At 41.1% G+C, this 18,405-nt stretch overlaps 1 protein-coding gene across 1 annotated transcript; it reads left to right on the forward strand.

Moving 5' to 3' along the window:
• The first annotated feature begins 1,318 nt into the window (after window positions 1-1,318).
• On the forward strand, window positions 1,319-18,131 carry LOC119900207. Its single transcript, XM_038714968.1, has 6 exons — window positions 1,319-1,548; window positions 7,884-8,041; window positions 10,186-10,308; window positions 10,816-10,840; window positions 11,301-11,345; window positions 14,330-18,131. The coding sequence occupies exons 1-6, from the start codon at window positions 1,521-1,523 to the stop codon at window positions 14,581-14,583; spliced, it is 633 nt and encodes a 210-aa protein (XP_038570896.1). The 5' UTR covers window positions 1,319-1,520; the 3' UTR covers window positions 14,584-18,131.
• The last annotated feature ends 274 nt before the right edge of the window (window positions 18,132-18,405 follow it).

Raw genomic sequence — 18,405 nt, forward strand, 5'->3', positions numbered from 1 at the left:
ACCCTGCACGCAGGATAAGCGGTTGAGTATGAATGCAGGTATCCAGAAGGTGGTGCTGTGACTCTAAGCTTGTTACTAGTCAGGAACAGTCAGTCAGAACTGAAGAAGTCCTTTGGATGAGGGACGAAACGTCTTCCAGTATCTTCAACCAAGCCCAGTTGCCCTTGATTTTAACCTTCGTTGGATAACTATGACCTGGATGACTGAGAATCTTCAGACATCCTGTGACAGCAGAATCTTTACAAACCAAACAATCAGTGAAGAATTAATGAAGGAAATAATCACCGTTTTATATTCCCACATTAATACATACTGACACACTGGGCGCTGGGCCGCGCTCCGGTTGGTTTCAGGGTCATAGTACAGCAGGTTGTAGGTGAGGGGCCCCGCAGCAGTTTGACCCCTCAGTAATCCAAACTACGACTCAGCAGCTAACAAACATTTATTATTATAACCATTTATTTATTTAGGTCCTTTTGCGTGCTTGAATAAAATCGTCAGTTCTGGTTTCATTTGGATTGTATATTTGTTTTTGGCTGCAGTCACCAAACCCAGCCGTTGTTGCACTGACATTTATAAAATGTCTCCAATTTGAATAAAATTCGAGACATTTATAAAATGTCTCCAATTTGAATAAAATTCGAGACATTTATAAAATGTCTCCAATCTGAATAAAATTCGGATGGACTTCCATCACATTTTCAGTGAACTCAGGGAAAAACAAAAGACCCCTCAGATCAGCTGGAGCCCACTGACTCGCTGCTCCAGCTGTTACGCAAATGTCATCAGGTTCAAGAGGAGAGAATGTCCCATCACATGTTTCCGGTTTTCAAAGAAGAACTTGTTGTTATTTCATATAATTAGCACTGAACTATTGAACTATATTTAGCCTCCCCGCAAACTCTAAAAAAACTGCAATTCTGCTGAAAATTTCAGTTCTTGTAAATCAGGTTTGAGGCTTTGATAACGTCTAAGGTTCCACTTTACTGTAATGTGGATAAAATACAATAAAAAGCTGGAGCTCTGGCTTTCCCTGCCTTGATTATACAGAATATGCAGCACAACACACATAGGCTATACACACAGTACATACACAATACCATTAAATATTTACACAAGAGCACTAAATTAAATAGCATTAAATAGCCTAAAATAAACAATATCAATGTTCTTAGGCTTACTCTTTTTAATTGTATTTAAATGTTTTTATATTGCCAGATGTGTTGCTTTTTATGGTTCATGTAAAGCGCTGTGAACTGCCTTGTTGTGGAAGTGTGCTTTGCAAATAAACTTCTCCTTCCACCCTTTCGCTTTCTGTTTCCTATTGGCCTTGTTAATTACAAGCAGACAAAGCGTGCAACCTAGATGAAGGAGACGAGAAGGCTTTTAATTTCTGACATGCGGAAATAGCAGCTCATTAGACACACAGATCCAATCCTGTCCTGATCAACAGCGCGTTATCAGAGAGACTCCTTCATCTCGCTCTTCAGCCTGTTGCCTCCACACAAGCCGACATCATCATGGGCCCGACGGGGATTTGCTGCATCGGTAAGTTTCTGACAGCGTGTGATTATTATTTTTATTTTTTAAGGTTTCTAAATCCGTTGTCAAACCAAAAACAGCCGCCAGCTGCAGCACAGAGAGAAACGTCAATCATTTACAGAGCGAGTCCTCTCGGCTGAGCTGTGGGTGTGAAATTATGAATGAACGCATTCGGAGTTGCAGAAACAGGCGAACAGAGAAGCTCTTAAATAAAAAGGTTTATAGATCAGCGGCCGGTTGGTGCGCGCGTTGTAAAGGATGGTCCGTGTGGTTTTGTGCCCTGAGAGGACCGGATCCAGCCGGTATCGATGGGGGACTTTCCGCTTGATCGGCACCAGAGGTGGCATGAACAGGGTGAGAGGAGGATATAGCCTATAAATCCCAGCACCCCTTTCTGCCTCCCAGCGACCTGTTAACATGTTTATTCTTCACTGTCGGTGTTTCAGTGCACCTGTGGCTCATTCCTCACCATCACTGGGTCTGTGCGCGTTTTTCCCCCCAGCCCCTCGGTGAGGTTAAGGTGTTTTTAGGACGGATTAGGCTTATTCTTACTGTGTTTTACTGCTTATTTAGACTTTAGGGACGTCGAGTGTCGCTAAAAAAAAAATCAAAGCTGATGCGAGATGCGTGCGTAAAGTCACACGACCGATAGATGTGAAGTCTTCACACGAATGAACATATGTTCTACTTTATTATATATAAATAAAAAAAGGAAATTATTGGTGCAGTTCAATAAAGTTAGGCTACGATAAAGAAAACAGAATGTAAAACAATAATCCCACACACACACACGGTCCTGCTGCCGGCGGGGCTTTCCATCCCTCAAAACATGGAGCTCTCTGCGCACAAGCACATGCCTTCAGTTACCAATGCTGAGTCCTTTACAGAATCCATACACCTTTTATTATGAGACGAAATATTCCAGTTTAGTGGCATGATGTAGTGCTGTGTTTATAGGCTATTACATGTAAACCCTGTATGTGTGTTGAAACAGGTAGGGAGGTAAAAAAAAAAAAAGTCGTCATATCACATTTGTGGAAAGATTGATTCCCAGAAAAGGGGTGCTGCTGTGTGTTTTGTCTTTATGTTGTGTGGTTCATAATGAGGAAATGCTTAAAATTAACAGTACATTGCGAAAGTGAATCGTGTTAGTTTTTAGTGATTTGTGTGCGAGTTACCTTGAAGTCTGCCTCTGAGAAATTCATTTGCCGAGCAGGAGGCAGGTACTGATGATTCTGCAGAAAGGAAACACACAAACACTCATGTTAAAGCTACATGTTCTTTAATCCAGCTTCATGCAGACGTGTGTCCAAGTTGTCTGGGAGATTATTCGGTGTGTACTTGCTGTGTTTGTGGAAGTGGATCACATGAGTCTAGTGAAATTACCACAGTGTCTTTTAAAAGGTTCGGCAGCTTTCTAGGACCATCGTGTCTAAAGAAAGGAACATGGCTGCGGGTGATTCTTATGCAAATTTACACCTCAGCCGCCCATTTCTCATAGTGACAGGTCATGATTTAAAACCACACACTGCTCATGCACTCAGCTTATCACAACCCACCAAGTGAATGAATGAAAGAAAAGGTGCAAACAAGGCAATTACAGGGATTATGGCTCTGTTATTACTTGATATCAGATCAGATAGCACACAGACACTCACATGTTGTGATTGTTGATGTATAATAATACAAATAATAATACAAAACCATTTCCTTTATTTTTCATCTTAAGGGGCCGATGTTTGGGGATTTCCATTCTGTGAGATGTCAGTGTACAAAATATTAATATTCTACAGTTGCAATGTGCCACTTAATACTGAGCCAATAAGTAAAGGGTGTGGCTTAAGAGAAACAGAGACTGAAAGAACATTATATAGTTCAGAGGGAGCACGCATGGCGTTTGATTTGGCTTGCATCCAGCCATAGCTCACTTTGATTCAGTGCGACTTCCACTTTCTGAGGTCATCATTACATCTACAAATAAGAATCAGAATCAGTATCACAGTAATCCGGTGAAAGTTGTCTGTACATGGGAACAAACAGGAGCTGCTAACAGCTAATTCAGCTACTGTTAATGGTGACAATCTGATTATATGTCAGCAGATATAGGCTAAACAAACAGAGCTCAACTTGTAGCTCATGCTTGCTTTTAAAAATAAAGAGTATTGATTTGCTTTTACTTGATATCAGATCAGGTAACACCCACCCAACTTCATAAGATTACATATCATCACACCATGTTTATAAGATCGGACTGAAATGAAGAAAAAAATTACCCTGAAACACGCAGGAAGTGAAGCATGGGAATGTCTTGTATTGTCTGTGTGTGTGAGCTCACACATGCCACAGTCCTAACACACACACACACACACACACACACTGCAGTGCGAGTGTGTTCACTGCCCTGCTGGGTACTGGGGTTTGGGGATTTCCTCCCCAAACCTGCCTGAGAATCTTCATGTTTTTAAGTTTTCTTCTGTATCACAGTAATCCGGTGAAAGTTGTCTGTACATGGGAACAAACAGGAGCTGCTAACAGCTAATTCAGCTACTGTTAATGGTGACAATCTGATTATATGTCAGCAGATATAGGCTAAACAAACAGAGCTCAACTTGTAGCTCATGCTTGCTTTTAAAAATAAAGAGTATTGATTTGCTTTTACTTGATTTCCTCTTTGTGCCACAGTCAGACTGTATATTCATCATATTTCAGCTCCACAGCAGACATTTTATTAGATGTACAGCTGTTCCTTCAGCACATAAACAGGTAATGGCTTCCTTTCTCCTGTGAGTCTCAGAGACTCAGAGAGGGAGCACGCATCTAATCTGAACACACAGACGTGATACACATATTTTTAGATTCACTGTGACTCACACTTTCTGAGGTCATCATTCATAAAAACAAGTCACTCGTTAGAACTTGCAGAACCTGCCTGAGAATCTTCATGTTTTTAAGTTTTCTTCTGTATCACAGTAATCCGGTGAAAGTGGTCTGTAAACGGACACAATGCAAAGAGGAGCTGCTATCAGCACATTCAGCTACTGAGTCTGATTATGTGTCAGATAAACAAACAGGGCTTCAGTTGCTGCTCATGGCATAGCGCACCGACCCCGTGGTGACATACTTCCTCATACATTTCTGAATAGCATGTCTGTTTATTCAGGCTCCATTTTCTTGCCAGCAGGATCAATGTCAGTTTTAAGAAACAGTAGATGTGGATATTTATAGTTAGCTCGTCGTGTGTGCAGTATTTCAGTAGCAGCCCTCACAGCCCTCAGTGTTACATAATGACTGAATCGAGATCGGATTTCACAGAGGTTTGGTGTGAGTGAATGTGTGTGTATAACATGATGAAACTGATGTGGTCATGTTACTCCGCACTCTGATTCTCAACAGCTTTAAACAATAGTGGTGGTGACGAAGTGAATGTTTGGCGGGTGTTGTGGGAAGCTGCATCTCTCTCAGCATGTACAGTAATTGTTAGTGAGGAAATACAAATAAGCTGAGTAAACACACCGCCACACGTGGATAAATCATCACGGAAGTGCAAGACAAACAACTTTATCTGAGCCTACAGGTCTTTAAAAAGTCTTTAAGTCTGTTTGACAATCAAAAAGGGATCAGCATGGTGTTATTCTGCTGTCCTGACAACAGATATCATGTGTAGACCCCACAAAGCACGAGGAGCAACAACCACCTGACTGAAAGAGTCTTTTTTTGTGGTCGTTTTGTGGGTAACTAGCTTCAAACCAGTTCTCTGGCACAGGTGCTCGGAAGTCGTGTGTCAGTCAAAATGAAAGCTGCCGTAAATTGCATGAATAAAAAAAAAAAAATCTTTACAGAAATGAAAAATGTATCTAACTTAAGTATCCCAAAAAGGAAAAAAACAAAAAAAGAAAACAAACACAATAATCCAGAAAAGGAACTGAAATCAGAAAAACATTTCTCCTTGTCTTGGTGCTCCAGGGAAACCGGTCACCCCACCTCACCATTCCTCCCCCCCCAATCTCCATTTATGGTTCTTCCTCTTTATCTTCTCATTAACACGCACAACTAAAGTGTGTCATGCATGTCAAATGACTCACATGAGTCACATGAAGAAGTATGTGCTGAAAGACGTATGAAGGTAAAAACATCATCAGGTTTAACTTCAATCTGAGATTCCTGGAAGGGGCACCGTTAGATATTCTCAGAAAAGACAGAGCAGTGGCAGTTGGGTTTGGGACTTTCCTTGTGACCAGGACCAACGGCAGGTCGACACTGTAGTCTGTGAAAAGGAAGCAGAGACAATCAGGCTCAGCTCTAAGGTGAAAGTTGGGGAACCACAAGAAGGGTCACAGCAGGACGATGTATGAGGGTCAACCTAAATTACTTCAGTGTATCACCAGACGTGTCTTTAATAAACTGTTTTGTTCACCTTTTGCCTCGAGCGTGTGAAAAAAGGTCGTTTGTCAAAGAAAGTAATTTCCCAGGGCGTGGCAGGTAAAAAGGCGGGGGGAGGGGGGGGGGGGGCAACAAAACCCCGGCTGCTCTTTTCTTTACTCCTGTGCATTTTTTTTATTCACTGCATTCCTTTCTCCTGACGTGCAGATGAAAATAGCCATTAGCTCAGCATGAGAGAAAAGTTAATAAGCAGCTCCTTCCCAAGTCTTCACGTATCTGACATATTAAGTCATTTATTTTTGGATCCGAGTTGTCTTAATAACCTGCTTTACAACAATGGACTTTACTCCCGCAGCCCTCTTTAGGCGACTCACTCTGCCTCAAGGCTGTGTTGTGGTGGCCACAGGGAAAGAGCTCTGAGCCGGCACAGTTGCTAAATCTATAAAAGGTTTTTCACGGATCCACTCAAACACAACATTTTCTTACAACAATACAAAGTTTAGATCTACGTTTGACTGCTTTTAAAAAGTCTGTTTATTCTGAGTCAGGAGCGAGGCGGCTCTGCGATGAACTGATGTGAACTCTGTTAGAACTAAACCGCAGTCAGAGTTTATCTTTGAGAAACCAAAGCTCATCACTGCACTGATTCACACTTTTATCTCCGCCGCAGTTGGGCTTCTACACAAACCCAGCTCTGATTATACGTTCATTCACACTGTATGTGCAGAGATCTGTTTGGTGATCATGAAAAGCTCTTAATCTCTATGAAACTGAACCTTTATATGAGCTATGATAAGCTGGGTGTGAGCAGATATAAAGAATTGACTGCCAGACCTCAATTCACTTCTCTTCCCAGTTTAGTGAGGTCAGATTTGCAAGATTCCATCTTATCCGTCTCTTCCATTCCTCGTCTCCTGAGAGCCCTTATCCCCTTTGACTTCATGTCAAAGCCCTGTGGGCTTGACCCCTGACCTGCAGAGACAAGTAAAACAAGACGTCTGTTTTTGATTACATTATAAATGTCAATGTCTTTTTTTCCTGCTGCTTAAATGTTAAACGTATCACCGTTGGCCTCAGAGAAAGGAAATTTACTCCCTACTGATGTTGGCTATTTTTATTGTTGTTACTATTATTTAAAACATGGGGGGAAAAAAACACATAATTGAATCACAAACGACATTAATTACTTTCCCAGGTAACAAAAAATCCATGTGAAAAGTGATTATATTTAACAAATAAGTGAATGTTCCTCCCAGAAGCCTTAGATTTTAAGCATCAAACACGTAATTTCTTGCAGTCTGGTGAAATTTTCTGCCTTTTCTGCATCAGTTTATGGACTAAATCTTACTATATAAAGGAAACACAAAATTCAGGTGGCAGGTGACAATTCAAATATATAAATAGAATATAATAGAATTTAGTGAGACTCTCGGAGCTGCACCACAAGTAAGCGGACAGAGAAAAAAAAACAAATATAAAATACACCTTCTCGTCCAGGCGCAGTGGACTAAACTGGGAGGTTTTAATGTTGCAGACCACAGTTTTTTTGTAAGTAGTTTAAAGTTTAAATTAGTGTAAACTCGCCTTAGAATTTCCAACTAACAAACGCCCCCCAAAATCAACTCTGCGCCCCCCTTTCCAAAATATTACTGGTGTACCTGATGAAGGCGCGAAGGTTGTTATAGTTCATCCTGAGGGGAACATGAAGGTCACAATCCACCCAGCAGTTTCTGAGAAATTAATAACAAGAAAAACTTAAATTACTCTGGTGGCTCAATCCAGACTCCATAAACATTATACTGTTTTTAACACATTATGGGTGCGTGGTACACTGATTTTTAGATCAGTCTTAAGCTGCATTACAAATAAAAATGAGGTAACTCGAGCATGTTTCTGGTCACAGTTTGGTTTTGGTCAGTTTGAGTTAATCATGTTTTTTTCCCCCCCTTCTTCATTTTCAGCTTCTGTACTACTGATTGCTTCTGCTGCAGATGAAAAACACGAGTCTCCACCAGCTCTAACCTGCGACGTTGCAAAACAACCCAACGGGTTAATCAACTACGAACTTTCTCGACTGCCCAGTTCACCCAGCTGTAGGCCGAACTGGGAAACAGTGAACGTAAGTCCTTCACACTCATCGTTAATAAGATCTAATGCTGAGAACAGACTACAGGGTGTTTTAGGCGATCATCAACTGAGAGGCATGACAGATTACTTTTCTGTGCTCCTATTGGTCAAAGTCACCGAACACGTCATAGAATTTGTCGAACTAGAACATGTAGTGTTTTTCCTTCTTCTCCTTGTGCTGGTACCTTGTCGTGGTGGAGAGGCTTGTGTGTCCCACAGACCCTGAGAGCTGTGCCGGAGGGAGTTTCAGCTCCCTGCAGGTTCAACCAAGCCAGATTGGTCTCAGGTGAGGGGCCCGACCAAAAACAGCACACCGGCCCTTCGGGTTAGTTAGTGTCTACACACAGGATGTGTTCAGGCTAGAGGCGTCACGTCGTTGGCCTACAGGTCGTATTGACTGTTTAACGCTAATTAAACATGACAAGCCAAAATAAGACGTGGACTGAGGAATCTCTGGTGATATAAATAAATAAATACACGACTGTGCAAAAGGTTGGTGCGGGGAAAAAATGCTGGATAGTCTTTCAAAAATTACATGTTTACTCATGAGTTACATTTATCAATTAACAAAATGCAAAATGAGAAGATCTAAAATCAGCCTTCAAAACAGCATAAATCCTTCTTGGGACCTTTGCACAGAGTTTTTAAAGGAACTCCCCTCAGTCCTTCTGTGGATTTAGGCAGCCTCAGTTGCTTCTCTCTCTTCATGTAATCCCAGTTAGACTGAATGATGTTAAACATCAGGGCTCTGAAGGACACCATCACTTCTTCAACCACATCCAGTTAGTTAAAGTTACCCTTAACTTGAAACTTTCTTGGATGACTCAATCCTCACAGACGTATATCGTCAATAAATCACAATATGAGCACATGTGAGTGAGTATGAGTGATAGTTTCAGTTTACAGTTACTGAGACTTTAAATTGTGACTGTAAAGAAAACTATAGATTACACTCTAGTTCCTTTTATCATGAATCTTCTTCTTCTCTCCCTCAGTGCAGCAGTAAACTGTTAAAAGTCTGGAAAGGAGCTTTAGTCCCCCAGAACATTAATAAACACGTATTTTGTGGTTAAGTGTACGGAGGGTAATCCCCTGTATTTAGGCAGAATGGTGCTTTGAACAAAGTGCTAACACATCTTTAGTTTAGCACGCTAGCATGTCAACATTTGCTTATTTAGCAGCAAACACAAAGTCTAGACGAGGCTGATGGGAATGTCATTAGCTATGCACAGCTAACTAGCTAACAGGCGGTGTGGACGTAGATTCGAGTTTGGGAATTTGGCCACCGCCATGTTAATTTTTTGCAACCAGGCCCCGGATGTGACCATATTTGGAAAAGAAGGTGGCGCTAGATAGCTTGTAAGGAAGGTACAGCTGTAATTCACGTGATTTTAATCAAGATGCTAATTTTGGCAGGCGATAAACGGGCTTGAAACAAAAAATGAATACCTTTTTACACAGAGCAGCAGATACGAGTCACCTCTATCCTGATTGACAGGCCGCCACAGTAGAGACTTGTCAATCAGCTTGTAGCCCCGCCCTAAAGCCTCCCCTGCTTCCTGGTCTCTGTTCCTCTAAATGGGACCATAATTTACTAAATGAACATCATGCTGTGTTGAAGAAGACTTGAAACTAGTGACTGAGACCATAAACTCATCAGGAAAGTGTTTACTGAGGGAATAAATCAGCTGAGAAGTAGAAACATTTTCTCAGAGACTTCTATATAATCACACTTCTTTCTGCAGCCGCTGGAGTCGCCCCCTGCTGGCTGCTGGAGAGGACGCAGATTTGCTTGCAAAGTGACTATTTGGGTATTTGGGCTGAGCTGTTTGTGATGGTGTGATGCAACACTATCTGTAAAGGTCTGGGAAGTTTGTGTTGCGCCATCGTCTCTCAGTGATCAGGGAACTCCCTATAACTCCATTTGCTTTTCTACTTCTTATTGTTTGAATCGATCTGAAGAAATGAGCTGCTGCTGATCGCTGGAAAAACCCCACCTGAACCCTGTTTGTGTCTTTTTTTTTGCACTGTCAAGAGTGGTTGTTTTCTCAGGTTTAGAAATAAATCTGTTAAATTCCCATTTTGACAGAACTGAATAAAATCTGACCTCTTAATGGGTCTGTGTTTATTTTTCAGAAGACTGTGATCGTCAGTGAGGCGTTTACATTTGATCAACAGCTTGTGCAGAATGTGACCAAACAGTCCGTCTTCCTCAAAGAGTGCCACGGCTACCTGCACTACAGGGAGAACTGTGAAGGGGTAAAGAACTGCTTCTGATCCAGCCTCAGTGCCAGCATCAGAAAATACATATACCATTTAGTCAAACTCTAATAACCAACTTTTAATCCAGCTGCAGGCAGCTAACACACTAACCTTGAAAGCTTATTTGGGGAATGTCACCAAATCGGCTTTTTTTAAAAAATCATCTGGAAAACAATGTGCAGCCATTTCTGTCCGAGCAGCACAGAGAGAAATGCTTGATGACCCTTTATTTAATTTTATTTATTCTTCTTTATTGATCAATAGAGAGCTAGAGCTATGGCACTGAAATGAATACACACAACATGGTAAATATGCTCAGTGCATAACCTTTATCTTTAGCAGCCCAGATACTCTTGTTGCAAGTTCATCTGACCTCATTAATCCTCCCACCAACTCAGACCTTAAACATGCCCAGACATGTTCACTCTAATTTTAGCACCAATTTCTAATGTAATCTACACTAACCTCTCATTGTTTTTATCTCTGTGGATCACTTCCTTTTAGGTCTTTAAGGAAGCCCATTGCAGAGGTGAGTGATGCATGAAAACCTCAAGTTGCAAAATACACCATTAATGTGCGTTTTCAGTTAACGGCCCACGCGGCACACTATAAAAGACTCGTAATACACAGTAATATAGAGTCACTAGAGCTAAAATGTGTTCTTGTTTTCTGTTCTTTAAAAAGTCTGAAATGCATGTGTGATGATCAGTTACAACCTTTTTTTTTTAGTGTTTCAGCAGACGGCATTTTCCAAAGAAGAAAATTAAATGAATGAAATGATAATGGTACCCAATACATTAAGATTTTACATTAAAAACATATTTAAGGTTAAACCTGTTCCCAAACTTTTTCTGCTGATAGTTCTTATAATAAATCTGTGTCTAGTTGGACTTTGGTAAACATTTGTGCAAAATTTGGGTACAAACTTGTGTGAATAATGATTGTAAAATGATTATCCCTTCTCACACTGATCTGTTTCTGTTTTCTAGTGAACTGCAGCCGTCTTTTGGACAGTGGCGTTCATCCAACCACCCGTGAGTTACCACTTTTCCTTCAACAAATGTACTAACGCTTGTGGTTTTACGACTGTTGCTTAAAGCGCAGTAAACCACTTTATGAACTGCTGGCTGCAGCTTGAAAGAACCACAGGTCAACCGCAGGACGCCTCCTGTGAAGTATTGAACAACAGGGACATAATATTTCCCTAACTGCACCCAAGTACTGCCAGTTTCTAAATGTCACTGTAAAACAGTTCAGCATTTCTAAACAGGACAGTTTGGGGGGGAAACTAAAACATGTTTTTGGGCAACACATCACAAACATTAACTAGAACTGCAAGCAGTTGTAAGCGGGGTCCAAGCCTCCTGACGCCAGCCGCGCCCCTTGCCCCACGGAGGCCGGGCAAGTTGTCCTGGGCGCCCCGAGGATGAAGAGGGAGCAGAGGCCGCGTGCTCGCAGAGAGATGAACGAGACTGAACCTTTTGTGTTCATACAATGCAATAATGGCGCCACTTATTGTCCCGAATTGAATGAAATGTTTTACATGGCGTCGGGGGCCCGTGGTGAATAAATGAGCAGAGTTTCATATTAAATGGTCTTGTGGCTATGGAGATATAAAATGAATGTATGTCTATGGGAGTCTTATTTGATATGAATTAACAGCGCCACCTTGAGGCCGAATGACACAAAATTTCATACAGCCCTTTGGGACGGCACGCCACATAAGCTCCGCAAGTTTGCTGTAGATCGGACATCACTACCCTAGGTTATGACATCACTTCCACTTTTTGTGTTGGGTGTAAAAAATGTTAGCTTACTATTCGCACATTTTTTCGCAGATCAAAATTTCCTTAAACTTTTATCAGCTTCGTCCATAGATGAGCCGTGTGGCTTCGGAGGAGTTAATTAAAATAGGTATTTCAGTTTCGCCATTTTGCCAAAAATAAATTATAAAATTATAGACCGAAATGGGTGTGGCCCAAACACGTGGATATAAGGTTTTTGGGTATGCGCGAGTTCCAAGCCCAAATGCGTTGACCTTGCTTAAAGCGCCCCCTTGAGGTTGAAGTGTGCTCCCTAGTTCACTCGCCGACTGTCAGGCTGTGATCGGGGGGTAAATCAGCGGCCGGTCGGCGGTTCGGCAGTCGTTCTGTGTGAACTACACAAGGACGCATCAAAATGGCTCCCCGACACGATCCCTGATCGCCAACGGCAGCCAGATATCTAGCACGCCAAATACATCCACATCCAACTCGACAGCCGCATGTCGAGCTCTCTGTAGCTCAGACGATCCCTGCTACCTGCGTGTGCTGATCCATCCTTTCACCTGTATTCTTCATAATTACTCTCTTTATAATAACATCGGGCGACTCAGCCGCTGTCAGCTCCTGTAGTGTGTCACCCCCCTGTCACAGGTCAGTCACGCCACAACGACTTCAAGACTCCCGTCACAGGATCGGCCGACTCTGAAAGTCGTGTAGTCTGCACAAGGCATAAGGGGCCTGTACCTACCCTATGAGTGTCACGTCTAGGCCGCAGTATCACTTTTAGCGTCGGAAGAATAAAAATAATAAAAACCGTAACGATTCCAATAGGCCCTGCTGGTCCTGGAAACTGCGATGCCTTACATTCGCGGGTTCCTATGCCCTTCTCGGGCTTTGACCCCTAATGAACATTTCCTCATGATGTTAAGCACATATGTAAAACAAATTTGGTCAGTTTCCTTCTAAACATATTTGCTAATGTGATGTAGTTGTATATAATCGTCCTTTCTTGGAGACTGGGATGGTAAAGTCACGTCAGTGTTGGAAGCTCGTAGATTCAGCACAGACTCAAAAAACTCCAGTAGAGAAAAGTAAAAACAATAATAAAGCTGCTGTACTGGTGTGAGTTTCAGGCTGAGGAATCTCGCAACCTTCCAGCAGCTTCGCAAAGGAGCTGAGAAAAGCAGATACACAAACTAGGGATACTTTGCATAACAACTCAGACGTTCTGCCTTTAGATTTAATAAAAATATGATTCTAAATTAAGTTTCCAGCATCTTTTTATAGTCGAGCGTGTTGACTTCTCCTTTTGAAAGAGTGAAATTCTGAAATAGTTTAAAGATGAGTATTGTTTCATACCACAAATGACTTTGCAGAACGTGTCAATTCATAAAAACAATCACAGAAAATCAGAAGCCCCCTCTCCACCCCCAGTTAATTTCTGGTAAACTTCTCTAACCCCTCCCTTTGTGGTTGTTCAGCATCTCTGTTTCTGTTTATCTGATCATGATTTCTGAAAAACGCAGGATGCCAGAATGTCACACTCATGAGTCATTCCTGACACTTCAGATTGAAACAGTTCAGTACGAGTTAGTTACATCACAAACAAAATGCTAAATAAGAACAGAATTAGTTAATTCACTGCTTTCTTGCTTGCTTGCTGATCTGGCCTTTTCTACTTCCCGTTATATTTGCTTTAGTCTCTTTGAAATGATTATATGGGCCAATTTACTGCATGCAGGAATGCAGCGGACCCGCATAGATAACACTCTACAGCACAGCGTTGCCCTCAGGCAATGGAAAGTGTTTTGTGAAGTTTCACATGAGTGAAATGTCAGTACATGAATAACAGTATAACACAACACCCTACATGATACAAACCTATGCCTGCGTCAAATCTAAGTTGTTTCCTTTTTGCCTAATGATTTGCCATTTTTAAAAAAGACTTATGACTTTATATTGCTGTCTGAGCGTAGTCTTATGAACAACGAATAAATATTTTGGGGTGGGAAGGTCAAAAAAAGTTTTATCATCATAATGTCCCAAAATGAACCAAGAAATGATGGAATATTTTTTTTTGTATGAGTATTTTCCATTTTGCATATGGAAACAATGCATCCAGTAGTTGTTGAGATATTTCCATCTAGGCCAAAATGATGGGGTGACAGACCAACATTGTCACTATATTAGCTAAAACAATCATGTTTTTGAAATAAAAACATGACCCATTTCCTCTCATCTTTGTCTCCTTTCAGTGAACTCCACCTCTGGGAACTCCACCTCAGTGAACTCCACATTGGCCTGCTTCTTTGGGAGTTGGTGTCCAGAACAGTGGCTAACCATTTTTCTTGCTGTCCTTGCTGTCATTGTTATTCTTATTGCCAGTGTCTTCGTGGTTCCGTACCTCTGCAAACTCTTCAAATGCATTAGAAGAAAATCTGCAGCCACGACAGCTTCATGCACTCCTGCAAATGAGCAGATTAAAGTGGAGCTTGTGACCTTAGTGTGATAATAAGAACTGTCCAATGATAATAATTATAAATAATATTATATTTTATAACACTTTCCTAACTTAGCGTAAAATAAAGACTAATTAAGATAAAATAGAAATATATATATATTATATAAGTTTGCTCAGGTTCCAGTTAAGAAGTCCAGAAAATAATTTTCCATTTTTCCCGGTGCTTTAGATTTTCTATGTGAATTTACAGCAGTTTTATAAAAGTATTTAATTTTTTTACATATTATTTTTTCATTTACTACGTAAATTGACTAAACAGTTAACTGCTTCTCTTTTGTGGAGCTGTGTTAGAGCAGGGAATGTGAAACTGAATGATGTGACAAGCTACCGTTGGCTATCCGTTCTCTCAAAAGGTCAAGATTGTCATAACAGTTTGCAAATAAGCAAACTGTCTGAATGTCAAACGGCACTGAAACAGTTTTACTTCCCTTCAGCCTCAATTCCAGCTAAATTACAGATTTAGCTCTGAAATATTGTTATAAATGCTGGTGTGACTGTGCACACAGACGTTATGGGACAGTTTTGTAAACTAAAAAAGTTGGTTATGTTAGTCTGTTAACTTGTTTCAGGTTTTTTGTGAAACAATCTTGCCATATCCGCTCAAAGATTTATTTTTATCTTTGAGGTTTGTGGGAGAAGTCACGAGTGAAGTTCATTGAGAAAAACTCAAAAGACTTTCGCAAGCGCTCACGGACTTCCCCTCCCCCTCATTTTCAATCCCGTGCTCCTCTCTGACGCTGTGCTTGTCATTTAAAGTACACTGCCAGTCTTTGCTTCTCACGTTAGAGCATGGACGCGGAGAGATGTAGTCTGGTTACAAAGGAGCTGGTCTCGTTTTTCAGATTTAGTGCCCCGACACACCAAGCTGTCCTCAAAGAATTGGACGACTCCTGAAAAGACCTGCTATGGCTGCGTCTACTCAGCCTTAGCAGGTCATTTCAGTGAAGACATCTGTCCACAGTGAAACACCTGGACAATAAAAACACGGCTAAATCTTCAAATTCACAATAATTTTCTTCCCATTTTTCTGTTTCTGCTGTCAGACAACTACATGAGTACAAATAGTGATTTATTTTCACATAGTGCCGTGGCGACCAACGGCTGAAACAGAAAGAAAAAGATGCAAAGTAACAGCAGATAATTTAAGTTAAATTACTGCAAATCAGAAACGAGAGAAGTCGTTTGAGGAGACGGTGTGTACGACCCTTGAACCGGTTGAGGCAGATGGAGGAGGAAATGCAGTTCTTGGTGGTCTGCGTCGCCGTGACGTGTAGTTACAGTTGCGTAGGGTACGGAGTACCTACAGCGTAGATTTGACGCAGAAGTATAAATCGGCACTCTGACTTGGGGGGATTATTGGCCTTTTTACACCTTTTTTTAACTTCCCCATGTCCTCCTACCTTTAACGACAGTATAGGTTGATTGTCAAGTGTCCAAAAACACATAAACCCCGGTAAGGCCCACATGTCCACCACAACCACCTCCTTATTCAGACTTTACTGAGGCTTTTAGCATTTAAATTTCACGCTATAAAGGGATCTCAACTATGCGTCCATGTGTGACGACTTGGGAATATAAACGGGCTAGTTGGTTAGGTTTAGAAAAAGATGGTGGTTTGGGTAAATTTTGACTTTCTTCCACACGGGAACATCGGTCTCCGGTGTGAAAGTCCTGAGTTAACTTGACTTGTCGTGTCGCGTACTGGAATTCGCTGCCTTACGGAAAACGTGAATATGGGTCATAATAAGCTGCTGCATAATCGACCTATACGGCCATTTTCAGTAAAATCTCACAATAATATTAAGGTCGGGATCATGTATCTGTTATTTTCTTGCAAATGTTAAAAGCTAAACTGGGAATCAGATTAGATGAAATACTATCGAACCCCGACCCCACCCCCAGCCGTGGTGGTTAGCTGTAAACGGGGGACCGCGGCCCGACAGTCCCCAGTAGCCAGTGGTTGGCTTGGTGTGTCAGGGCTTTCAGCTCCAATGACTGCAACAATTAAACAGGCTTTGAATCCTAAATCCCGAGTGTCGCCAGCCTTCGATTATAGTGGAGGATAAAAAAGGTCAGAGGTCATGGAACCTACAAAAATGTAGGATAAATATTCCAGTGACCAAAACAATGATCCATGGTCGACAGAAATGGGAAAAATAAAAATTAAGTGAAGATCTTTTTCATTCAGGTCATCTGACTGGAAGATGCGTTTTCAGACAGTGACTGCTGATAATGATATTGATCTTCCACTGTGGAAGTCGGGAGATTTATTTATAATAATAAATAAGGTCATATTACCTGATAACTCTCTGTACAATGCAGAAAGTTTAATGTGTGATATTAAGACTCATATGAATGCGCATGTTTTCCTGCATAGCTCAGTTTATATCAGTTATTTCTCTCCAAGGCGAGTTCTTCTACTCGTTTGTTATCATGTCGGACTGCTTGGCAGTCACCATGCTCCTGTGCCGGCTGTACAGCCAGAAGCTTTCTGCTTCTGTTTGGTTGGTGCTACCAATTTAAATATCATTGTACAGACTTAGCAGCTATAGGACCGGGCTTTCTAAAGACTAGTTGGTGCAACCCGCTCCTGGATTTGGGTGAACATACCCAGTGTAGGATCAATAAAATCTTAAATTGATTTCTAGTTTTACATGATTTCAGTAGAGGGTCCAAAGCCATCCTTTTTTAAATTTTATTTCCTCTTTGAGGTCATTATATATTCTTGATTTATTGTGGTTTTGTTGGGGGGGACTTCCCTTTTATATCTGATCGTCATTTTATCTGAGTTTCTTTTGGTGTTGGTATCTTTGACAGGAAACAAGTGTAAAAGTCAGTCATGTGCTTTAAATATGTTGAAAAAGTTGTGAATCATGTGGAACCAGAGTTTAACTAAAGCTGCATTAATCCAGCACCATTAAGCCTTTTGACAACACAACACTGTTTTATCCGACCAACAGTCCAAAACTCAAAGATTTACACTTTCACATATAATAGAGAAAAGCATCAAATCTGGACATTTGAGAAGCTGAAACCAGCACATACACATCTGGCATATTTTGCTTTATAAAAAAAAAAAAAAAGGACAATTAATCAATTGAGTAGTTGCCATAACACTGGGACTGAGCAAAACCGTAAATGTGCAGCAAAACCAAAAGTAGGAGCTAAAAGAAGCTAAAAGCTCTGGTTTCATCACCACAAGTGGCTCCTTTTGATCCCTTCTCAGGATATTGATTAATGCAGCTTTAAAAACTGGGAACCGCTGGTCGGGTTGTTTTAAAGTTTGCAGTCTGTGCTCATGTTGTCCAGAGGAAACGTTTCCTCTGTTTAAATGTAAATGTTTAATTCTTATTTTAACTGACTAGAGCTTAGTTTAATGAAGATTAATATATCGCTTTTTTCAGAGTATGATATAAACATTTATTTTTGTTGGCTCTGTACACATCAGAATGAATGACTGGGGCATGATATTGCTTGCAGTTTATCTAAATGGCTTTATTTCTGCCGCAGTGCTAAATAAAATGTTTTAAAATGGCTGTGATAGTGTTTGAGATTAATAAATGTTGCTGTAGTGCATCGGTTAGTATACACTACTATGTACTTAAAGCACCTTTCTAGTCTTCCACCCGCTCAAGCACATTCACACTGAGTTAACGAGCCACCAGGACACACGGGAGCCGGGGGTGAACGTGATGTAGTGCCACTATATCAGGTGGAAGAAAGTAGGCAGTGCAAACGGAGAAATGTGGTCTGATACACCAACGTGGGAACAACCTTTTCATTTTCTACAACATATTAATTTCATAATGG

Source organism: Micropterus salmoides, unplaced genomic scaffold (genome assembly GCF_014851395.1).
Source record: "Micropterus salmoides isolate LMB-PRFRI ecotype aquatic unplaced genomic scaffold, ASM1485139v1 Ms_hic_scaffold_13, whole genome shotgun sequence".
In the NCBI taxonomy this organism is placed as follows: domain Eukaryota; kingdom Metazoa; phylum Chordata; class Actinopteri; order Centrarchiformes; family Centrarchidae; genus Micropterus; species Micropterus salmoides.

Coding starts and splice junctions, on each gene's coding strand:
- LOC119900207 (XM_038714968.1), top strand. CDS start 1,521: ATGGGCCCGACGGGGATTTGCTGCATCG. Junction 1,549..7,883: donor GACGGGGATTTGCTGCATCG/GTAAGTTTCTGA, acceptor CTTCATTTTCAG/CTTCTGTACTACTGATTGCT. Junction 10,841..11,300: donor TAAGGAAGCCCATTGCAGAG/GTGAGTGATGCA, acceptor TCTGTTTTCTAG/TGAACTGCAGCCGTCTTTTG.